Here is a 25551-nt window from a genome sequence, read left to right as displayed (position 1 = left end):
ATGAATGCGGACAAACAAGATCTGGGGGATTAGTGGTGGTGCATCCTGGGATAAAGATAGCTCAGCCAATAAGAGGCCTTGCTCTATAGCATCCGAACCCATCAGTACAGAATGTAGGCGAGATGGATCCCAAACATCTGAAGTTATGGTGAGTACATAACTAAAAGTTTTAGTTGGGTTACTAAAGAATTGTTCATGGATCCTTCTCTTTAGAGTTTCTTGGCAATTTGTTTTTACACTCTAGAATGCATGGTATTGAGAGACCCCCATGGCATTTGAGACTGCATGACTTCCTGTTCTCCAAGATTTCTGATTTACATGGTTGAAAACCCTATCGTTAGTCCATTTGGACGTGTTTGCCATGAAATGCTAACAGCACATTTCAGAGCCAGGTTTAGAAGCTTGGTTTTGTACTCTGACCTGGTTAGTCCAACTAGGCCAGTGACCTCTCTTCAGGGGAGACCTGAGCTGCTGGGCACATTGACTAGGTGGAAATTTGTTCAGGGTGTCTGGATGTTTTGCATCCACCTGAGCAACTGCCTGGTCTGGTAGAGCCGGCCTCTTAATATTTCAGCCAAAAGATAGCACATGCAGGAGTGCAATAATCCTCTCGTAATGCACTGCAGGGTCTGGAGTCGGGCTTTCCATTATGGGCAGAGCATGATTTTCAGCTTGAAAGGCTTTAGTGACCCCCCCCCCCCCAGAGGATTGTGTGGGTTCTTTGAAAAAGCTGTGAAGCACCACTTTACAGGCAGACTGTTGGCAATATAGGTTTATAGTTATCCCATACTTAATGTGGTTGAGAATTTTTCTTCACTTATTGTGGAGGATGCATGCTGTTGCGTAGGTCTGTCTTGTTTGGAAAGTCCACAGAGTAAGAGTGCTGATCTCTTGGAAAGGTCCATGGAGGAAGAAGGCTGGTCTCTTGGATATCTGCCAATGGGTTATTTGTACATGGGTCATTCTGATAGCTCAATATCTGCTCAATATCTGCTTGTTTGAGTCTTGTTTTTGTCAGCATGTCTTGTGTTCTGCCAGTAGTTCCCACCTCTCCATGAGAAAAATACCACAGTGACAGTGCTGTGCCTTCGGAGGCATGTTCAGTTTTTTACTAAAATATTTTGTTTCAAAATTCCTTCACTTCCCAGGCTGTATTGACGTCATGAACAGCTGTTGCCACTGATGGTGTTGGCTAAGCAAGTAAAGAAGCTGTTTGCAAAACTTCACATGTAGGTGTACACCTAGGTTCAGTTTGACGTTGCTGGTATGCATTACCATGTCATAAGAACACAGCATACAAGTTTTTAATGTATATTAAAAAAAGCCTTCCTGTCAAGAATCTAACCAGAGAACATCTTGCTGTGAGGCAGATGCAAGTGTTTTGGCAGCAGCTACTGAATGTTGCTCCTATTCCTCAGAGTCAGCTTAAGTAAACAGATGAGTGGTTAAGATGGCACTAATATTTGGAAAGGGCTGTGAAATACTTGATTGCTTCTCATCTTTTGCATCATCACTAGTAATAAAATGGTTGATTACTGTATATGTAAAGGTAGATTATTTTCTGAAGTGCACCTCCAGTACCATGTTGGGCATTGTTTCAGAAAGGAATAGGAAGATTTTGGTACTAGTAGTGTTAAGTAATGAACTTGTTGTCAAATTACTTGACATTAGTTTTGTAAGAAATTTCATAATGTAGACTTGCTAGTGCTGCAAACTGACCACCTCTTGTGAATACAAGCACACACACTAATAAAATAAACCATTCATTATGGTGGTTAGTATTTATAGTAGGGGCATTCTGCAGAAGTGTGCATATTCTTGTGTAGAGGTTATTTTAATGGTCTGCTTTTATTTTTAACCTGTTAGTTTCAGCCTTTGCTAACCTTTTTTTTTTTTTTTTTTTTTTTTTAATATATATATATATATACAGTGCAGCATGAATGCATCCCACAGGCCATCTTGGGAATGGATGTCCTATGTCAAGCAAAGTCTGGCATGGGAAAAACTGCTGTCTTTGTTCTAGCCACTTTACAACAGCTGGAGCCAGTATCAGGACAGGTAACTGCATGTTTTAGTTGTACTAAATCGAACTGTATTGATACAGTACTAGAGGTTTGTGTCAGACTAAAAGCTGGTTTCTGTCTAGGGTCTCTGCTTCACAGCTGAGCTGTTAAGCGTTGGCTCAAAGCTGTTGAGCATTTTTTTTCCCCTCAGGCTTCACTTGCATGCCCTCTGATTTAAAAGTCTGACCATTGCTAGTGTTCAGGTTGTGGAAGAGGCAGTTGTCTAGCAGGCTTTGTGATGCTTGACAAATACCACCCCTATGCTGTTCTGCGGTTCATGTACTGAAGAATATGTGACTTGTGTTTATTTAGGGTGGTGGGACACCTTTTAGGGCACTACATTATAAGTGGAAAGTGAGCTGGAACAGAGCAGGTCATCCTTTGCTCTTGGACTTCATACAGCTGACCCTCTGTTTTTTGCCATTCAACTTCTCCAATCATTTCCCTACACCATTGTCCAGTGTTACGGGGCCCCATTACTTGCTCCTAGAAATGGCACATAATGCATTACTGTTGAATAGGTTGTACAGTTAAGTTTGAGGAAATGAGTTTTTTTGAGCTGTTTTCTTTCCATTGGTTTTGCATTAGAACGGTCAATTTTGTCTTTAAATGTATGACCATTAATTATTTAGTCTATATATTCTCAGACTTTGTACAATGCAAAATGAAGCTGCTTTCTGTTGCAGTTATATTCCGCTTTCCTCTCTGGGCTGTAGTCCTGTTCAGTAGTCTGACCCATGGGTGAAGTTTAGTCAGAACAGATTAGATAAAAATAAGCAGTTTGGCAAAAGTCCCTAGTGAGCTATAAAATACATCTGTAAAGGTGGCATAGTGGTGTGGGGAGCTCTGCAGTGAAAGTTTTCAGGTGTCCTAAGTTCAGAACTGCATTTTCTGAGGTGAATTATAGCATATGCAGTGCTTTAATGAAAAACATACTGCTAATGTGTCTGCTGCATTTTTCTAAATCTGAGAGAATTTGTCTGAACACTGATCTCTTAAGTGGTACTGCAGACTGACTCCACTGTTGATTAGCTGAAAAGGCTCAAAGGGCAGGATTTGACTGCCTTGTGGATGCCCCTGTGCAACTGCAAATCTAAATTGATCTCTACATGGTGCTACTGCTTGGGTAGTAAGTACTGTTAAAAAGATTGAATTCAGTTCAACATGCTTCAATATACTTTCAGTCACAGTATGAAGTTATGGGAAAGAGTAGTGGAAGCTAGGTTAAGAAGGGAGGTGATTAGTGATCAGCAGTATGGTTTTATGCCAGGAAAGAGCACTACAGGTGCGATGCTTGCTTTGAGAGTGTTGAAGTACATAGAAGGTTTGAAGGAGTTGCATGGTGTCTTTGTGGATTTAGAGAAAGCATATGACAGGGTGCCTAGAGAGGAGTTGTGGTATTGTATGAGGAAGTCGGGAGTGTCAGAAGTATGCAAGTGGTACAGGATATGTACGAGGGTAGTGTGACTGGTGAGGTCTGCGATGGGAGTGACTGATCCGTTTAAGGTGGAGGTGGGATTACATCAAGGATCAGCTCTGAGCCCTTTCTTATTTGTAATGGTGATGGACAGGTTGACAGACGAGATCAGGCAGGAGTCCCCGCGAACTATGATGTTTGCAGATGACATTGATCTGTAGTGAGAGTAGAGAACAGATGTTTGCAGATGACATTGATCTGTAGTGAGAGTAGGGAACAGGTGGAGGAGACCCTGGAGAGGTGGAGATATGCTCTAGAGAGAAGAGGAGTGAAGGTCAGCAGGACTAAGAATATATATGTGCGAGAGGGGAGGATGAGGAATGGTGAGTATGCAGGGAGTAGAGGTGGTGAAGGTGGATGAGTTTAAATACTTGGGATCAACAGTTCAGTGTAATGGTGAGTGTGGAAAAAAGGTGGAGAAGTACAGGCAGGATGGAGTGAGTGGAGAAGTACAGGCAGGATGGAGTGAGTGGAGAAGTGTCAGGAGTGATTTGAGACAGCCGAGTACCAGTAATAGTGAAAGGGAAGGTCTACAAGAGGTTAGTGAGGTCAGCTATGTTATAGGGGTTGGAGACAGTGGCATTGACAAAGGCAGGAGTCGGAGCTTGATGTGGCAGAGATGAAGATGTTTAGATTTGCACTGGGTGTGACGAGGATGGACAGTATTGGGAATAAGTATATTGGAGGGTCAGCCCAGGTTGGAAGGTTTGGAGACCAAGCCAGAGGCAAGATTACGTTGGTTTGGACATGTGCTGAGGAGGGATTCAGAGTATATTGGGAAAAAGATGCTAAGGATGAAGCTGCCAGGTAACAGGAAAAGAGGAAGGCCTAAGATGAGGTTTATAGATGTAGTGAGAAAGGACATGCAGGTGGTTGGTGTGACAGAGCAAGATGCAGAGGACAGGAAGAAATGGAAACTGTTGATCTGCTGTGGCAACCCTTGACTGGAGCAGCCAAAAGAAGATACTTCCATGTACTGTTATGCCTCATCAGATATCATTCTTGTACTTTTTTACTAGTAAAGCATGCCACATTGACATAATGGCTACACCTGCATTCCAGTCAGTATCACATTTTTGTGCCATGGGTATGGGTTCATGGGGTGAACCAAATTTTCTTATTGGGGACTCTATGCTGAGACACATGTCCTCCTTACCAAGTTGGAGAAGAAATGGTCAGCTGCCTGTCCGGTGCCGGGATTTGTCAGATCACACATGCACTCAGGACTCGAGTACTGTTACGACTGTCATATTTCTTGTTGGTGTGAATGAGCTGAGATGTACCTCATTGGACTATATGAAGAAGAGACATGGTTGGGCTCTGAGTACATGTCCCTAGCCTTGAAATGCATACAGAAACACTCATAAAATATATAAAGGGAGAACTGCTGTTTTTTCTCTAGGAGATGTTCTTCGTCTTCCCTTGCTGCAGTCCTGACTATTGGAACAATTCGTCCCAATCGGCACGAATACCAGAGTATAAGGCTGGCGTGGTCATGGCAGCGCCCAAGCGTCAACCCGCGTCAGGGTACTAATCGCATGACGGCGGCGATCATTCCAGTTCTTGCCCATGGTCCAGTGCAGGAAATTTTTGCGTGCGAGTGCAGGTTAGCGTTCTTTTCGAAACGGAGTTTCAGTTTCAGACCGGAAGTACAGAGTTGGCTAACCCGAACATTTTAGTTTTTTAGTTTCTTGCCTCAGTATATTACGGATGTCAGAAAAAGTGAACTGTATTTCTTTTAGGAACAGATACACTTTATAGGGATTATCATACTTGTGCTATTGTTTGGGCCTGACAACGGCGTTGTTTGTGTTGGTCTTGTTTCTTGTACTTGTCGCGCTTTTCTTACTAAAGAGAAGCTTGATTGTACTAGGAGTTGTGTTTGGGAAGCGTTTACAATTAATTATACTATGCCGTGGGATGCCAGCATACTTCATCTAAAATATAAAGGACAAAACAGTGAAGTCTAGAGTGACTGAGCGGGTCCAGGGTCCGGTCCCTTTAGAGCTCAGGAGCCAAGGAGCCAGAGGTTTTGTCTCTATGGCAGATCAGGCAGATACTACTATTTACTCTCAGGAGTACTCAGGAAGTGACCAGGCTAGGGGGGCTACTCAGGTCAACTGTTCTTCCCTCTCTTCCCAAGGCCTCTGGGGCCCTTCCAGGGCCTCTCTTTTAGAGGAAGAGCTTCTGAAGGCCAAGTTCCACTTCTGTAGGGGGTCTCCTAGCATTTTAGGGCTCTGTGCCTAAGAAACATGGCTAAATGCTTAAAATGTTTGATTACTCTGATTAGAGATTCTATGCCCTCTATGAGGCCTGCCTAGGAACAGGAGGAGGAGTTTTTTGATTTGTACAACAGTCACAGGCTTCCAAGTCTTCTTTCAAAGACTTCTAAGAAGAGTGATTCTGCATTCTATGATTCTTGTCCTCTGATGTCTCCTCTCAGCTTCTCCTCCTGAGGATTTTTCATTTTTCAGACTCTCACTCCATGAGGGGCACTTTAAATGGGAAAGTAAATCTGACTGACTCAGAAGCGGCTTAGGGAATTCTTGTTTTGCCCCTCAGCATAGGCCCCTTAGCTATTCCCTTATGTGTGAATGTGGTGGAGGATGTTTTGCAGAGCTTCTCCTTCCTTGCCTGTCCTTGCCCTGCCTGCCTGTTAAGCCTAATGGGTATTATAGGGTGCCCACGACTCATAAGGGATTTGTTTAAGAGTCCCAGAGTAGGACCAGAAACTGTTTCTCAGGGGCCCTAAAAGGTGTTAAAGCTAAAGTTGTGTAAAATCCTGTAAAGTCTGATAAAGATTTGGATGAGTGGGGGATAGGTGGGGAGTAGAAAGTATATACTTCCCACCATGTTCCACATGAGTCAGTTAATTATCAATTTCATATGCTGAAATATCAAAATTATCTCCTTTCACAATTGGAAATCTAAAGATTGGATGCTGGTGCGGAAGGTATTGAGTGTAAAAAGTGTGCTGGATGGTTCATGTGTGTAAGAGCAATTGGGTGGCATTCTTTGCAGTGTGGTTTGACTAGTTCTGTTCCTCCTGGACCATGGTTTACTAGTCAGAATCTAGCTGAGCATGCATGGTTGAAGGATTGGATGTAGCTGAGCATGTTAAGACCAAGTTTTGGATGCTCCTTTACAGTCTGATGTGTTGTTTTGAGAAGCCTGTGGAAGCAGTTTTAAAGAAAATGGAGGTTAAAAAGATTTTAGGTGCAGCCTTGTTAAAGATTTTTGCAGGCCTGCTAAGGTAGTTTATATCCTGCTGGCCTGCTAAGGGGGTGGACATATCTAAGGTATGGTTCCCAGGGGTAGGGGTAGATCTAGGGCCTAGAGGGGGCAGGCTCAAGGTTAGTTTAGGCCTAGATCAGACAGTTCCTCAGCAGACTTCTGGTGAGGGCAGGGTCAGTCACTTTTCAGGAGCCAGTGATGGACCTGCCTTTCTGGCAGCAGTGGACTGCGTCTGGCAGCTCCTTTGGGGAGGAAAAGATCTCTTCTTTTCAAGAAACAGATTTAATCATTCAAGACAGATGGGTGCTGGATTGGATTTCATTCCACAAGATGCAGCTTTTTTATTTCCACACAATGCCCCTTTCAAAACAATGCCCAGATGTTCTCAAGAAAGTTTCTCAAGGAAACAAGATGCAAGTTTCTCCACTCAGATAGGGCAGAGCAAGCAGCCAGTCAAGTCTTCTGTTGGCCCAGTCGGATTCTCGCCTGTTCCTAATAGTACCAAAGGGGAACCTCAACACTTTATTTTGGATTTTAATATCCTCAACACTTATCAACTTCTTCCCAAGTTCAAGATGTTGTGATTACAGCAACTGTTACCTGGATCTGGGCAAGAATCACTGGATGGTAACTTTGGATCTCAAAGGAAGCTTACCTTCATGTCTGCCCAGAAGTAAGTTGTTGAAGTATCTATCTTTTGAACTGGAAATTTTCATTATCAGTTCTGCATTTTGCCCTTGCCCTTATCTACCATGGAAATTATTCCCACACAGAGGTTCTGGCTCCAGTGATAATACTTCAGGCACTTAGACATTCAATTGCCTCCTTATTTGGACGCTACTGAAATTCAGAAACAAGAAAAGACAGACCATACAGCATCTGGAGATATATCTGTCATAGCAGTGCTAAGATGCCCACAGGTATTCTATTGAGCGAAGTAAAGTCCAGTCTAGTACCCTCTCAAGACTGAATGTGGGTGGGAGTGAGATGAATACAAACCCCATGGCCTTTTTAACCCAGGAAAAACAAACTTCATGTCAAATCATCACATCAACTATCTCATCAGTCCGTGCTGCTTCTGCAGGACAGTCCCAACTCATAACATTAGGGTTCATGGCATCTTGTATTCTGGTGCTTTAATTACTTAGACTCAATATGAGAGGCTGCAAAAAGGTATCTCAAAATGTATTGACATTGCACATCTAAAGATTTGGACAATGTCATTCAAATTCATGTGGAATTTCAAAGGAATGTCACCTAATGGCTCAGGAGTGTGTGACCGGCAAGGGACTCTCTATTGTGACGACAGATGGCGCCTCATGCTTTCTTGAGGAGCTATCTGACACTGCTTAGGAGCTCATCTACCAAAGAAGTGGATACAAGACAAGTGGCTATGATATAAGCATCTACATAAGGAGATGTTGCTTGGTCAGTTTGCATTGATGGCGTTCAAGGAGGTTCTTCTTCCAGGGCTTCTTCAAGGGCAGGTGTTGACAAACAACAGACAACACAGTACACAAACAAGGGATCAACAAGCAGGCCTCTATACGGGCAAGCAATGATTTTGTGGGAAACAATGATTTTATAACTGACTGACTAAGCCTGCAACTGACTCTTCGAATAAAGGAGTTCCTACAGGAGCACAGAACTCCCTATCACATGTATTAAGCAGAGAAAGTGGATGATCCCCTTGGTGGAAACTGGATCTTCATGTATTTCAAGAAAATTGACAGTTCAATGGGAACCTTCTCTCACTAAAGTTAAGCTTCTCCACTAAACCACCAGCTGCAATCATCACACACAAGGGAAAGTGCACACAGTCTTGAAGGAGTGGAAACTCTGTCTTTCTGGTTTTTTCCACCTTCACCTCTATGCTTTTCCCACCTCTACCTCAGACAGAACAGGATTACTAAAAGGTTTGACAGGACAGACAGGATCGGCAACATGCTACTGATTAAGCCAGGAGTCTTGTAAAGAAGCCTCTAAGGCCCTTACCTCTGCCTCCATGGCCTCTGTTTCTCTCAGAAGCTGCTCAGAAGGGCCGGTCAATCCTGCTCTCTCTCCAGCTTCAATCCTCTTGGTCTCCACAGCTTTCAAGTGTCTGAAGTGAAACATGGTCAGCAGGTTTTTCACTCAACAAGTTTTAAATGAGGCCCTTATACTAGGAGGAAGGCATGAAAAATGGAAGAGATTTTTATTTTGGTGTACAGCATTTGATTTTTGAGATTTTGCAGCCTAATTTGTGGAATTTCAGAAAATAATTTGAGTGTGGCTCTTCAATATCTTACTTTCTTATTGGACAAGGTTTGTCTGCTTCTTCCATAAAGATTCGTAGCAATTTCCGAGCTCACTTTGTTTGTTTTACACCTCAGTTTAGCATCCAACTTTGTTCAAGCAGTATCTTACCCCCGTGAAACTCTACTCCTGCTTATAGAGCTCCTTGTGTTGGAAAAACTCAATTTTGTGTTTTTTTGACTTAGCTACTGCTGAATTGGGAAATATTGTCTGGTGGAAATATTTTTCATGGAGACACTTTTTCTGCGCTTGGCTGTATACTTCTACACGCCATATGCCCTAGGTTGCAGGCCCACTACCATTTCTAAGGGGGTGGCACTAAGGATATTGTTCAGTGCATACTTTCTAGGCATATTTGCCAGCCTCCCTTACTCTGCTTTGGGATTCTACCTAATAGTCAGGACTGCAGCAAGGGAAAGGGAAGGCATAGAGTTTTGTACCTACCATAAATGTAGATGTTCGGGATTCCCCTGCTGTCCATCAATCTTCCTCCTCCCTCCCTCTGTCTCAGGGTGGTTGTGTAGGTGCCTTTACATGCTTATAATAGTCAGGACTGCAGCAAGGGAATCCTCAACATCTACATTTATTTAACAGTTTTTGCATTAACTAAAGCTATTCGAAGTATCCGAAGTGAGCAGAAGTGTTTGCAGTGAGCTTTATTACAGTACAGTTATTTCGAAGAGAGTATTGTGCATTTGAGTAGTATTACGAGTATTTGGTGTGTTTTTAACTTTGGGCATGGCAGAGGTATTTCGCAGACCCAGTCCACTCGTGTTTGATAGTATTGGAGTGTCCCAAACGAAAGTTAGATTGGAAAGACATCTTTTGCAGCATATATAACTACTGACTTGATAAGTAAGGTTAAAACCTGCAGGTTTGGCGATTTGGGAAACGTGGTGGCAACTTTTCTTCAAGGTAATTTCTCTTTGAGCAAAGCCATAGAGATTTATCAAATATGCGAGCTTACAGAAAAGCGCACAAATTTTTACAAATGAGAAAAGCATGCTTTCATTGCTTTCCAGTGCAAATGTTGATGGTATGCAGCATGAGGTTAACAGGCACTGGTCCAAGGGTGTGGTCACCACCGCTCAAGTTAAAGCAAAACCCAGAGCAGCTTCAGTCAGTAAGGCCTAGGGCACATGGTTAAGCAAATGGGTGACTTGGCAAAACCAGAGGCAAGCCTCCTAATAAACTTGTCGCAATTGTGGTGGAAGCATTGAGCCCAAACGAGAAAATTGCTTGGTTTTTACATATGTGAAAAGTGAAGCCACTTTAAAGCTTTGTAAATCAAGATGCACATTCTTTTATCAAAGCAGAGTATCCAAAAAATCAAGTTTTATCAAATAGCTGCGACCCTACTTTTTATGACTCTGCTTGGTGAAAAGGTCTGTGCAGTAGATTTGTTGACTGAGCAAAGTATTTTGTACCATTCTGATTACTGGAGACCCATAGAGCTCAAAGTAGATACTGGTACAAAGTGCAATGTTAAGTAGTCAGACGTTTGCTAGCCCCTGTCGAGCAGAGCCACCGAGGTGATCCCCCAGGTTGAATTTCCTATTTTCCATCCAATCCATAGAGATTTTTCTTGAGTGCTAATGAGGAGCTTTGTTTGATAGAGATGGGTAGTTTACTTCCAGAGTATGGGAAGTCTCTGGGACAGGAATCTATCCCTCCAGCATGTTCTGTTTTATTGTAGTGACAATGACCTCCCTTCTCCTGGATGAGAAGCCTTTTGTGATGGTGTGCCACGTAGAAGAATTTCCTGACTATTGTGGCAATGTAATTATCAAAGGAGAGACTACTGTCCACCTGTGTTCAGGGTTCTCTTACACTTTCGGTGTTAGACTACCACCTATGTGGTAGCTCACGGGTACAGAGTTTTTACCAAAGGGTATGACAATACACTTTTTGGCATTGTGCTTGAGGCTATGGCTTTTGACACCAGGCATCTGTCTCAGTGAGACCCTTTTGTAGGATGTCCACATTGTTGGGAGTCTCGATTATGGTTCCTAGTTTGCAGTCATCTGCGAACTTCGTTCGTTGGCCAAAGACAGTCGTGTTGGCCTGTACTTCAGAAAAGTAGATGCAAACAGGAGAGGACCCAGGACTGAACCCTGTGGTACTCCACTTGTCACTGGTCTGAAGTCTGATTTGGAGTCTGCTACTTTCACAGTGTGGGTTCTGTCGGTGAGCCAGTTGGCAACCCACCTTGTGACATAGGGATTTATACCCAGTTTACTGAGTTTATCTAAAATTCTGGAGGGGGTGATGGTGTCAAAGCCTTGGCGAGATCTAGATAGGCTATGTGAACCCTCATCTGGCTTTGGTGACTGCTCCAAAGAAGTCTTATCAGGTTTAGGAGATATGATCTGCCCTTTATAAACCCGAACTGGGTGGGGTTCAGAGTTTGGGGATTACCAACGTCTTTTTGTAAAATATCCATGATACGTTCATGGCATTGCAGACCAGGTTCGTTGGGCTAATGTGGCAGTAGTTCCTGGGGTCTGTGGTGGCTCCCCCTTTGTGGAGTGGGATAACGGGCGCTGTGCACCATTTCAGTGGGCACAAGGCCTGAGGTGATGCTAGGATTCAACACTGTGGTTAGGTGGGTTGCCCGTTCATTCTGCAGTTCGTATAGAATGCAGCCTGGGATCTTGGCAGGTCCCATGGATGCTGTGCTCTTGCCTTTGGAGAGTGTGTTTTTTACCTTTGCAGCTGTGATTACAGGAACTTTGCGTTATTTCAGTATAGAGGTGGGCCCCTGTATATTTAGTGCCATTGTGCTGTAACTCAGAGCAGATTTGAGTGCTACCATTGAGATTCTTGACATAACTATAGAATGATTTGTGGTTGTCTAGAATCCATGGCTGTTTTTGTTTTCGTAACTAGCTTTGGAGGATTTTGAGGGATCTCCGCTTCTTACTGAGGCTGACCAGGGAGATCCTGCAGTCATCGGATTTTACTCTTGCAAAGTTTCTTCTGTTGTAGAGTTTGTGTATGGCAGGGGACCACCAGATTGGCTTCCTTTTTTTTTTTTAGAGGATAGCATCTTGGTTCTGTTAAGGCTAACACGATCCATGCACTTGTAAGTGTCTATAAAGGTGCATTTGTGTAAGATTCAGCAGTCGTACCTCTGTCAGTCTGCATGGGTGTTGTGAAGTTGGCTTTGGAGAAGTCTTTTACGGTGGTTTCCCTAATGGTGGGTGGGATGTGGATGTCTAGGGTGATTTAGCTTGTGGTCCGATCTGGCCAACAAGGAATTTACCTCTGGTGTGGAACACCAGTAGCCCGTGTTGGTAATGACCAGGTCTAGGATATTGCTGCCCCTGGTGGGGGTGTGGACAAGTTTTGATCCAAGGCATTGGAATTTATGAATTCCAGAAATCATTGAGCAAAAGAGTTGGTACAATTAGTTTTTCCCAGTTAATTGTGGGGTTATTGAAATCGCCCATTATTAGGGTGTTGGGTTGCATCCTAATATTTTCCAGTGTATCAAGAAATGAGAGAATCCTAGGGCATTGTGAGGGGTCTGTAGCAAGTTACAATTTGGATTGTGGTCTTGCCTAGAGTTGCACTTGATCGTCTCTGATGCATTATGCTGAGCAACTAGCCTGGAAGTGTGGATATCCTTAATGAACATGGGCACGCCTCCGCCTTTAGCGTTTCGGTCCAGATTAGATGGCTGAAAGGTGTGGTATGGTATGAATTATAGCGTGGTGGTGCAGGGATGCTCTTTGGAGCCTCAGTCTATACACACTGAGCAGAGTGGATGAGAGGTGTTGACTAAAACTGTTAGCTGAGATATAAAAGTATCCGTTTTTTTTTTTTTTTTTTTTTTTTTATATACAGATTGTTTCTAGCAATTTATATATAGTACTTTTTATTTAGTTTTTGAATTTATTTCTAGTAACTAATCTGCACGGGTAACTGATTTGTTTGCAGTTAAAAGCATTCTGTATCTTACAAATCTTTATCTGTTTAAAAACATTTTTTTTGTTCCCACCCTACCTCCCAGTTGGTGTCTTGTTGTTCTACTTGGTGGCTTTGCAGTGGCCCACCCCTACTGTAAATCTGATCTGGGACACTCCTCCTAGTCTAGTGTCATTAGCTCATTCTACATAATACAGAGAGAACATTTGATAAGGCCTTCTGTTTCTCCTTTTTCCCTTTCAAAATAAAATTTTTTTTTTTTTTTTTTGCCCGAATCTCCTTGTGTTATTACTGTGCTTCACAAACATTTTAGAAATAGTGTATTTCAGAGCATTTATTATAAGTGTAATTGCCTTAGTATTGCTACAACTCAAGTGCTCTAGGTTGCACTGAGTGTCTGTTTAGCTGCTTTTCTGTATATATAGACTTCTCTGTATATGTAGACTAGCTACTTATTCTGCTGTGTTGTCTCTCTTGGCTTTTCCCGGTTAGGGGTTGCCACAGTGGAACTCCGGTCTGCTAATGATTGGCAGTAGATTTTTATGTGCTGGCTTGCCGGGCCTAACGCACAACCTTCAACAAAGGAACGCCCATTCATGCATGTCGGGGCACAAGACGCTGTAACTGAGAATCGAACGGGCAACATCTGTGAGGTGACAATGCTACCGCAGCACCACCACCACCACCCACTTATTCTGCTGTTTTACTTCCTCTTAAATCGTTTTTCAGTTGTGCACTTGCCTTGCTTCATTTAAAGTTTTAAATTGCTAATTTTGAGTTTTAATTGCATTTACTGTCTAGGACTACACACTCAAGTGTGTTAGCCTTTTCTGTGTATTTACTGTATTATTGCATTGTTTAGCCTGTTTCAACAAAAAAGAAAAAAATCTTTGCTAGTTTCCCACCTTTTCTAGCCAGTATATATCCCAGGCTTTGCCTGTCTCTGGACTTCATTTTCTGTGCTCAGAGCTATCCAGGCCTTACATTGGTAGAGGGAAGTCCTACCGCCTACCAGTGGGACTGATGAGCATTGTACTGCCTATCTAACGCTAGAGGAGTGGTTTCCAGCTCTGAAATTGTAATTTTATTAGCCTTTTGGGCTGATTTCTATCCATTTCAACTTTCTGGCTTAAAAATGCTTGTGTTTGCACATTTTTCACATCGTGCAGCACTGTGAGGCTACAGTTAAACTATTCCAGGTGCCAGAAGGTCTGCTCTTCAAATTTTCCCTTAAGCTAGCTGGCTTCTCAGTAGTAGCACTAAAATCTGAACCCCTGTGACTAGCACTTGCTCTAGAACCTGCTGGAAAGCACTAGGAAGCCTGAAGCGGATACAAGCACTCGGCTCTCCTTGTCAATAAGGAGAAATTAATCATAGGCACTAAACGGCCTATAAATGCAAGTACCTTGCAAAGGTAAGGAAAAACGGCTCTTAAACTTTACATAAAAGCACCTAAACAGGCATGTCCAAGGGTCAGCTTCCGGTGATTTCTCCTGTCCACCTGGTGAATCTGGGCATACTGGGGCAATGTGGCAACTGCCTCATGTACACAATCCTCTCCTCCTACCACCCAACACTACAACCTGCGAGAGATGCACTTACATAGCCAAACTGGAAGCAAAGCTCTCTCCGGCCAAGGTTGTGCTAGACAGTCAAGAGGACCTGCATCACACCTCAAGCAACTCATAGGCCTTCAAAACCCACACCATGAACACCCACACATAGCAACACTAAACCGACATATACGGAGGCCCTTGACATTAACCTGCTCAAGCAACAAGGACCTCCAAAGCCAAAACGCAACCAGTCACAACCAAAGTGACACACAGCTTACAACATCAGTGTGCCACCCAACAACAGCCCCTAAGGCAAGACAATGTACCTAACACTAGTCATAGGTGACTCTAGTCAGGCACACTGATGTCCCACTCACCATACTGAACAAGGAGAAAATTAGTCAGCTGCCTGTCTGGTGCCAGGATCTGCCACATAATGCATGCACTCAAGTCACTCCACAACAAGTACAAATATGACTGTCAATGTCCATGCTGGAGTGAATGACTTGAGACGTACCTCCCTGGACTACATGAAAAGAGATATGGAAGAGCTCTTGGATCATGTGACCCAGGCAGGGTATGACCCTAGCCCTGAGTAACATCCTAACTTTGCCCAGAATGATACCACAGTATAAGGACAAAATGATGGACTTCAACCATTTGCTAAGCTTCTGGTGTCATTCAAAGGGGGTCCAGTATATGTCTGCCTGGGAAGACTTTATCGACAAGCCACTATGCTTTGCCAGAGATGGCCTGCACCCGTCACCCCTGGGATTCAGGTTACTGGCTAAGGCTCTTGCCACCCCTATAGTGCCTTTTTAGGCAAGGTTCAAAGGATAAAACCACCACCGTAACAGAAGCAGGCAAAATCTGTAGGTAATGCTACTCCATGCTAGAAGTCTAAACCTCAAAATGCACTCTCTCGAGGCACTCCTAAAAATGGAGAACATCGATATCTGTGCAGTAACTGAAGCCTGGTTGAAGGCTCCAGAGAGCACCCCTGCAATACCAAGCTACAATTCTTGCCACACTTTTCGGCCACAATACCAGGACCGAAACAACCAAACACCCTAATACTGGGTGATTTCAACTATCCTGCCATTAACTGGGAAAACTACTCGGATACAAACTCCTTTTCCCAACGGTTCTTGGAATTCATAAATTCCAACGCCCTGGATCAACTAATCCATTGTCCCACCAGGGGCTCCAATATCCTAGACCTTGTCATTACCAACATGGGAGATGCTCCACACTAGTGGTCCCCCCTCATTGGTTAGGTCTAACCGTAAGCAAATCGCCCTTGACATCCACATCCCACCCCCCAGTAAGGAAACCTTAAACTTCTCCAAAGCCAACTTCAAGCTACTGAAGTCAGAAGTGACAAACTTCACAACACCCACACAGACGTGATCTGGACGTTCGACTGCAGATTCCTACACTTAAGGCACTGTACGAGCACATCCACTCTTGCATGAATCGTGCCATCCCAAATAGAACCAGGATGCGAAACTGTTGCAAAAGAGGAAAATCCCAGGATGCAAAAACTCCCTCACCAGCCTCAGTAAGAAGCTGAGATCCCTCATAAAATCCTCAAAAGCTAGTTACTAAAATAAAATTGCCAAAGACCACCACAAGGCATTCTATGGTTATGTCAAGAATCTAAATGACAATGCTCAGATCTGCTCTGAGTTGCAACAGAGTGGCAGTAAATATACTGATCCTAAGGATATTGCCAATATCCTGGCAGATCGATTTAGTGCCAACTTCACTCCACTCACCCCCTAATGGGCCTATATCAATGCCAAAAGATTGCCAAATTCCGATGACTACCACACAGGTAGAAACCGCACTCTCCAAAGCCAATAATACATTATCCATGGGACCAGATGACATCCCAGGCTGTGTACTACATGGACTACAGAATGAACTGGCACCTCACTTAAGTGTCATGTTTAATCATAGCCTCACCTCTGTTTTCGTGCACACTGAGTGGCACACTGCTACAGTTATCCCGCTCCACAAGGGAGGATCCACCTTGGATCCCAGGAACTACCGTCCCATCAGTCTGACAAGCCTGACTTGCAAGTGCGTGGAACGCATTATCATGGAACTTGCCAACAAACATATTGGCAACCTTCAAACACTGGACCCCACCCAGCTTGGGTTTGTGAAGGGCCGATCTCGTCTCCTGAACTTGATTGACTTCTTCGAATAAGTCTCCAGAGCTGTGGACGAGGGTAAGGCCTTTGACACCATCCCCCACTCTGGACTCATAGATAAACTTACTAAGCTGGGCATAAATCCCTACGTCACTTGATGGGTTGCTAACTGGCTTACTGACAGAACCCAGACTGTAAAAGTAGCAGACTCCAAATCCAGCTCCAGACAAGTGGAGTACCTCAGGGTTCAGTCCTGGGAGCACTTTTTTGTTTGGCATCTACTTCTCTGAAGTACAGGCCCAGCACTAAGGGACTCTGGCTAACAAAGTTTGCAGATGACTGTAAACTGGGAGCCATTATTGAATCCCCAAATTATGTGGGTATTCTACAAAAGGATCTTGCAGAAACAGATGCCTGGTGCCAGAGCCATGGGCTCAAGCTTAATGCCAAGAAATGTATAGTTATCCCCTTTGGAAAAAAACATGTACCCATGCATTACCACATAGGTGGCAGGACACTAAACATTGAAAGTGTGATGAGAGACTTGGGGACACAGGTGGACAGTGGTGTCGCTTTCGATAACCACATTGCCACAACAGTCAGGATTTCTATGTGACAACCTCATCACTAAGAGTTTTTCATCCAGAAACAAGGTCATTGTCCCACTGTAGTACTTATCCCTCATTAGACCAATAGAGTATAATGCCCCGTTTGGTATGTACCTCACAAGACATCTGCAACAGCTGGAAAGGCCACAGAAATACCTCACTGAAAGAATCACAGGCCTAAAGCAGATGCCATATACTGACAGTCTTAAAAAAAAAAAAAAAAAACTCCAGCTATACTCTGTGCTATATCGTCTACTCTGAGGCCGTCTCTGCTTAACATACAAGGCCATGTCAAACCCTGAGCTGTTAGACATGCTCCACTTAAAAGAAATCCCAATCCCTCAGCCACACGCTCCAGGGATCTAAACCTTATCACAATGAACACATGCTGGAGGGATAGGTTCCTAACCCAGAGAATCCCCATACTCTGGAATAGACTGCCCATACATATCAAACGGAACGCCTCATTGGCCCTCTTCAAAAGGAACCTTGATTGGATGGGATATAGAAAATTCACCCCAGGGATCATATCAGTCGCCCTGCTAGACGGGCCTGGAGAAGTAAATTATTGTGGGAAGAAATATCCAGGGAATTATGGCTAGGCTTGCTTAGGCCCTAGGGCCGATAGCCTAGTACCAAGCTATGAACCTAAACCAGGTCTCTGCCACTGCACAGATGTTATTTTCTCCATTTTAAGGAGTGCCTCAGATGAGTGCATTTTGAGGTTTAGACTTCTAGTATTGAGTAGCATTACCCTCCGATTTTGCTTGCTTGTACCTGTTAAGGTGAATTAGTCATTTGAACCTTGCCTAAAAAAGGCGCTATGGGGTGACAGCCTTAGCCAGTATCCAGAATCACAAGGGTGACTGGTGCAGGCTATCTCTGGCAAAGCATCGTGGTCATGTCAACCCAGGCATCCTGATACTGGATCCCCTTAGAGCAACAGACGCTTGGCCAATTGTTGGAAGTCTATCATTTACCACTTTTTACTGTGGTATTCTGGGTGATGGCAGGATGCTACTTGGAGATAGGGTCATACCTGCCTAGGCTACAAGATCGGAGAGCTCCTCCATGTCGCTCCATGTAGTCCAGGGAGGTAAGTCTCTGGTTATTCACACCAACATAGAGAATGACAGTCATATTTGTACTTGTTGTAGAGTGACCAGAGTGCGTGCGTTGTGGCGGATCTTGGTACCCAACAGGCAGCCGACAGTAACTTTCTACTTATTTAGCCTGGTGAGTGAAAGTGTGCCTGACTATAGAGCCACCTATGACTAGTGCTGGGTATGGGCTGTAGTTGAGTGGCTCACTGAGTTTGTGGGCTGTGTGCCAGTTGGGTTGTGTTGGGGTTTGGAGGTTGCTTGTGTTTCTGCTTTGGAGGTGTCTGTTGCATAAGCAGATTTTTGAGAGCCTCCGAATGTAGGTGTGTTTTCGTGTTTGTGTGTTTTGGTGGTGTAGGTATTCACTGAGTTTGGTGTGGTGCAAGTGTTTACCTTCTCCTCTTGGCTGTCTAGTCCAGTCTTGGGTGAAGAGCTTTGCTTCCAGTTTGGCTATACAAGTGCATTTCTCACAGGTTGTAGTGTTGAGTGATAGGAGGAGAGGGTTGTCTGTGTACATGAGGCAATTGCTGCATTGCCCCAAGATTCCCAGATTCATCAAGTAGACAGGAGAAAACACCGGGAGCTGACCCCTTGGAGATAGGTGCTTAAGTACTAAAAAACTGTTTTCTGTAGACAAGTGAAGAAAGTTGAGTGCTGTAGTAATTTGTAACTTATTTAGTGCTTACGAGTTTTGAAAACAATTGTTTAGTTCAAAGAAACTGATTTTAGTGCTAAAACTTAAACTGGCTTGTTCGATCAGACAAGTTCTAACTGCACACGCCTGTCACTACAGTGAACCTTCTGGTCTGGATTAGTGCTAAAGTTATACAAACAAAGCTAGAGTCAGCAGGTCTGAATTTTGTCTTGTGCTACAGCAAACAAGGCGTACCAATTTCAGAAACTGTTCAGATAAGCAGGCACAATAAGCCTTTAACCAGAAACTCCCAGCTCAGAAGGGCAGAATCTACCCTCTCTTCCCACACCACCTTAATGTAAAGTAACTGGCCCAAAGTCCAAGTGCTTAAACCAGAACTAATATACTTTTAGAATAACGGACACAGCCTTCAATCAGCAATTCTCAACTTGAAGGATGTAAGCTACCTGTCCTGCCACAACAAAGCAGACTTCAAACCTTAATGTAAAACTTAGTGCTTCAACCAAAGGCTTGGAATAACTGTTACAATTTAATCCGGCTACTAACCAGTAGTAATGTAGCAGAATAAATGCAATTAAGTACTTATAAGCAGCAAAAGCAAAAAAAGTAGGAAGAAACGCATACAGTAAAAGCAGACTAAAAGTGCAATTTTTTTATACAATAGAAAATGAGCAAATTGATTTAAACAAATTACCCAATTAACCAGTAAAAAAAAGCTAAAAACTGAGCCCAGTTCCAGCTGTCTTCAATCAGGCAAGTTCTAACTGCACACTTCTGCCACTAGGGTGCAGGGAAACCTTCTCCAAAAGAGTTGGCCTGGATTAGTGCTCAAGTTATACAAACAAAACTAGATTCAGGATGCCTGAATCTATGCTACAGCAACTAAGGCGCACCAATTTCAGAAACTTGGCAGGCACGATAAGCCTTTAACCAGAAATTCCCAGCTCAGAAGGGCAGAATCTAGCCTCTCTTCCCACGAGTGCAGACCACAAACCACCTTAATGAAAAATAACTGGCTTGAAGGCCAAAGCTGATTTGCTGTGAGCTAAGTTGGAATCTACTCCAAACTGATAAGTACTCTTATTTTTTTGCAACTTAATTTGCACTGTGCTGTATTTATGCATTTGCCTATTTATAGTGGTGCTGTATTTGTTTGTCTCTTGTCTCCACTGTGTTTTTCCTCACACGCCATGTTCTTGTCTTGATGTTAAATCTTGGCTTTGAAACTGCCCGCCCCTCTTGTAAATTTGTGTTTGGATACTCCTCCTGGGCCTGTCTCATTTGTTCACTCTGCTTGAGTGCAGTAAGATCATATTCTGATTTCAGGCACTCCTACTGTGTACAAAGAGAGCATATGAGAAGGGCACCCCCTGTAGCTTCTTAATCCTGCTGTGTTCCCTCCCTCAAAAAAAAATATATATATATTCAGCTGCTCTTACTGTAACTGTCTTAGTTGCTGTTATCTGTTTAGTTCTTACTCTGCACTTACTACTGCTAGTTAGTAGCCTTCTAATTTAATGCCTTATGCGCTTGTTTTTGTCATTTAATTGCATTTAAACTGTATTTGCCATAATATTGATACACGTGTGCTAGCCTGCACTGCATTTGAATTGTATTTACTGCTGTTTTAGTTGCTTTTCTGTGTTAAAAAAAAAAATCCTAGCTTATTTCCTGCCTTTCCTGTAGCTTATCTAGTCCATTTATAGACTTGCTGTATCCAGGACTATTTGTAAGCTTCTGAGCCCCCCCCCCCAAGCCTTTCTGTGTTGGAGGGGAAGCCTTCTAGCTTATCAGTGGGAGTGGTAAGTACTAGGTAGCCTATCTATCACAAGAGGAATGTTTTTTGGCCCAGGAATTGTAGTTTATTGATCATTCGGGAAGTTGTCCATCTCTTTCAATTTTCTGGTTTAAAAGACCATCTGCGCTAGTTTCCCATCTTTCCTGTAACTAGCCTACTGGAAAGCACTAGAAAGCCTTAAACAGATACAAGCCTTCTAGCTTAAGAGACTTTGGAGTGATTATCAGTTTTCTGCTTGTTCTTGCTGTACTGAACTGTTTTCTGCTTAAACGCTGATTTTCCAGCACTTATTGTGATTTTAAAAGCTTGTTTTTTTTTTTTTTTTTTTTTTTTTCACATATTGTACTTATTTGACTGCCTGCACTTTTAAATTGTTTCCCGCCTTTCTAAGCTAGTATAGTCCAGTTTTCAGGCTAGTGCTGAATTCAAGTCTGTTACAAGTTCGAGTTACCCATACCTTACTTGGATAGAGGGAAGTTTTTCTCTCCACCTGTGAGAGAGGGGAACTTTGAGCAGCCATCTGTTCGTGGAGGAGTGGTTCCAGCCCAGAAGTTGGTTTAGAAACAGTGTTTACACAGTTTTGTACACCTGGCAGCACCGGTTAGCTAGGGTTAAATTATTCCCGGCTCCACTGTCTCCTCTCTAGTTTTTCACTTGAAACTAGTCTAACTCTCAACCTAAGCACTCAAAAAGCATCCTACAGTCCAGCACTTGCTCAGACCTAATAGCAAGCACTAATATACCCTGACACTTGACTGCCCAGCAGGGCAAGGCTCTTTATCCACCCCTCACCAACCGACTAAGCAGCTCATCCTACTAGTCTGGCATGACCAAAGGGTAACTTCAGGTGTGCTCTCCAGTTCATCTGAGTATCCTGAGGCAGTGTTACAACTGCCTCATGTACACAGCCCTCTCCTCCTACCACAAAACACTTATATGTGAGATGCAATTGGAGCCAAACTGGAGGCGAAGGTCTCTCCACCCAAGACTGGAACAGACAGTCATGAGGAGAAGGTTAACACTTGCACCACACCTCCAGCCTCACATAGACCTACTAAACCAGCACTGGCAAAAAATGCACAGATACACAAAATCTTACTCTGAGGCTCTAAATAACCCGCAAAAGCATCAGAGAGCTCTAAAGCAGACACCCACAAAACCTGCACTTCCTGTCACAAGCCAGACAACACTTAAAACACAATCTATGTTCCGCACAATCACAGCCCTTAAGGTGAAATAACATACTTGACACCCTAGTAATAGGTGACTCAGTAGTCAGGCACACGGATGCCCCACTCACTAGGCTGGACAAGGAGAAGGTTACTGTTAGCTGCCTGTTGGGAGCCAGAATCCGCCACATAACGCAAGCTCTCGGGGCACTCCAGAACAAGTACAAATATGACTGTCATTGTTTATGTTGGTGTGAATGACTGGACTACATGGAGAGACATGGAGAGCTTTCTGATCATGTAGCCCAGGTGGGTATGACCCAGAGTCATCCTGCCCTCACCAAGAATGATGCCTTAGTATAAAGAAAAAATGATCAATTTCAACCATTTGCTAAGCTTCTGGTGTCATTCAAAGGGGATCCAGTGTCTGTCAGCCTGGGATGACGTGCTCGACAAGCAGTGTTGCTTTGCAAGACACTGCTTGCACCTGTCACCCCTTGGCTTTTGAATACTGGCCAAGGCTCTTGCTGCCCCCATAGTGCCTTTTTTAGGCAAGGCTCAAAATTCAATCCCACCTCTGTAAACAGCACAAGTAAAAAAAAAAAAAAAAAAAAAAAAGATGGTTGTTACTCAACGCCAGGAGTTTAAATCTCAAAATGCATACGCTCAAAGCACTAAGTATGGAGAATGCCTACAACCTGGTTCAAGGCCCCAGAGAGCACTCCAGCATTAACAACTCTTACCGCACATTTCGGCCACAGAACACTGACCGAAACCTGAGGGGGTGTATCCATATTCATAAAGGATACCCACACCTCCAGGTTAGTGGCGCAGCATGATACCTATGAGATCATCCATGTGCAGCTTAACATCAGGCAAATCTGCAGTGCAAATTGTGGCCTGCTACAGATAATCCTCCATGACCCAGGACCACCACTCCACCTTTCTGGAGACACTGGAAAACATGAAGGTCCTACCGAACATCCTGATATTGGGCGATTTCCCAGTTAATGGTAGGGTAATAGAAAACTACTTGAGTACAAACTCCCAGGCTAAGCACTTCCTGGAATTTATCAACTCAAATGTCCTGGATCAGCTGGTAAACTCCCCTACCAGAGGCCACAACATATTGGACCTGGTCATCAGCATGGGCGACGGGTGTTCTGTACCGGAGGTCACCCTGTCACTGGTTAGATCAGACCATAAACTAATCACCCTGGATGTCCACAACCCACCTACAAGGATGCATGGATTGTGCCATCCCTAGCAAAACCAAGACTACTTCACTAAGAGAAGGAATCCAGTCTGGTGGAACCCTGCCATAAACTGGTTAAACAACAAAAGGAGGAAACCTAGTTCAGAAAAACAAATCCCAAGAAGGAAAGACATCCCTGATCAGTATCGGTAAGAAACTAAGGGTCCCTCATAAAATCATCCAAGCTAACTTCGAAAGAAAATTAGCCAATGATTCAAAAGATAACCCTTCTTTAGCTATGTCAAGAATCTAAGTGGCGACTCGCAGATATGCTCTGAGCTAGTGCAAAATGGCACGAAATATACTGAACCTACTGATATTGCCAACATCCCGGCAGATTAAGTGCAAACTTCACCTTCAAAAGGGCCTACAACAATACCTGAAAAGTGTAGTGTCCTGGAAATCACAGAAGCACAGGTGAAAACGGCCTTTTCAAAAGCCAAAAACACAGCATCAATGGGGCCAGATGGTGTCCCAGGCTGCGTCTTGCACGAACTACAGAACGAACTAACCCCCCACCTAAACACGCTGTTCAACCTCTGCCTTTCCACAGGCTACGTGCCCATAGAATGGCGCATAGCAACAGTTATTACGCTCCACAAAGGAGGGGCCACAACTGACCCTCAGCTATAGCCCATAAGCCTGACTAACCTGGTCTGCAAGGCTATGGAGCGCATCCTCATGGAACTCCTTAAAGACATTGGCTTGACCCGACCCAGGTTGCCTTTAAGGGCAGATCATGCTTACTAAACCTGGTTGACTTCTTCGAGACTGTCACCAAGACCATAGACGAGGCAAAGGTGGTTCACATAGCCCACATTGATCTCTCCAAGGCGTTAACACCATTCCTCGCTTGGGTATTGTAGAAAAACTCACCAGCCTGAACATAAACCCCCTACGTCACAAGATGGGTTGCCCACTGGCTTAGACAGAACGCACACGGAAAGAATAGCGGGCTCCAGGTCCGAGACTAAACCAGTCACAAGTGGTGCCCTGCAAGGCTCTGTCCTGGGACCCCTACTGTTTGGCATATACTTACAAGTATAGGCAAACAGAAGAACTATGGCTAACCAAGTTTGCCGATGACTGCAAACTGGAAGCCATAATTGAGACTCCGGCTGACACGGACATCCTTCAAAAAGACCTTACTGAGACTGACACCTGGTGTCAGTCATGGCCTCAAGCTAAATGCCAAAAAATGCATAGTCGTCCCGTCTGGGGGAAAAACAAAACACCCACAAATTACCACATAGGCGGCAGCCCCCTTCTTACAGAAGAGGTAATAAGAGGTCTGGGGACCCAGGTAGATAGTAATCTCTCCTTTGCCAAAGTAGTTAGAAAAGCCTATGTTGCCCATCTAATTACTAAGGGGTTCGCATCTAGAAATAGAGGTTATAGTGCCCCTCTACTCGTCACTCATCAGGCCCATCGTAGAGTACAATGCCCCATTTGGGATGTACCTCACAAGACACTTCCAACGGCTGGAAAGACCACAAAAGCACCTCACAAAGAGGATTACTGGCCTCAAACATAAGTCCAATGCAGCCTTACTGAAAACTCCGGCTGTACTCGTGACGTATCGCTTGCTCAACATATCGCTTGCTCAGAGGTGATCTCTGGCTGAATTAAAGCCATGTCCAACTCAGAATTGATGGACATGTCCAACCTAAAGAAATCCAAGTCACTGCAAGCCACGCACTCTAGTGAGCTAAAACTTGCCACAACAATAAATAGAACATGCTGGAGGGATAGATTCCTGTACCTTGCCACAACAATAAATAGAACATGCTGGAGGGATAGATTCCTGTCGGACTCCCCATGCTTTGGAACAAAATTCTAACTACATTAAGCAGAGCCCCTCACTAACGCTCTTCAAGAGAAGCCTTGACGAGTGGATGGGTAACTGACAATACACCCCTGGGATCACTTCATTGGCTCTGCTTGACAGAGGCTCAGTTAATCAATGGGGCGGCGAAAGCTGACACTCTGGCTAGGCTTATAAATGCCCTCTGGCAGATAGCCTAGTACCTACCTATGAACCTAAGTGCTTTAACCAGAACTAATACATTTGGAATAACGCACTGAGCCGTCAGTCAGCAATTCCCAACTTAGGATGTAAGCTACCTGCCCTGCCACAACAGTGCAGACCGCATTACTTTTTAATGTAAAACTGGTCTGGGGTCCAGGTGCTTAAACCAAAAGGCTTAGAGTAACTTGCAATTTAATCGGGCTACTACCAAGCAGTAGTAAAT

The 25551-nt window shown here is 43.9% G+C and overlaps 1 protein-coding gene across 3 annotated transcripts in view; it reads left to right on the top strand.

Moving 5' to 3' along the window:
• DDX39B (DExD-box helicase 39B) overlaps positions 1-25551 on the top strand; it is a 308058-nt gene that overhangs the window by 29424 nt on the left and 253083 nt on the right. For all 3 annotated transcript variants that reach the window (XM_044083268.1, XM_044083269.1, XM_044083267.1), the window contains exon 3: positions 1931-2058. In XM_044083268.1, coding sequence (XP_043939203.1) covers positions 1931-2058 — 128 coding nt within the window. The remainder of the gene's footprint in view (positions 1-1930; positions 2059-25551) is intronic.

Source organism: Protopterus annectens, chromosome 9.part0, assembly GCF_019279795.1.
Source record: "Protopterus annectens isolate FY-2018-M chromosome 9.part0, PAN1.0, whole genome shotgun sequence".
NCBI lineage: Eukaryota > Metazoa > Chordata > Ceratodontiformes > Protopteridae > Protopterus > Protopterus annectens.
This window is presented reverse-complemented; position numbering and strand designations above follow the sequence as displayed.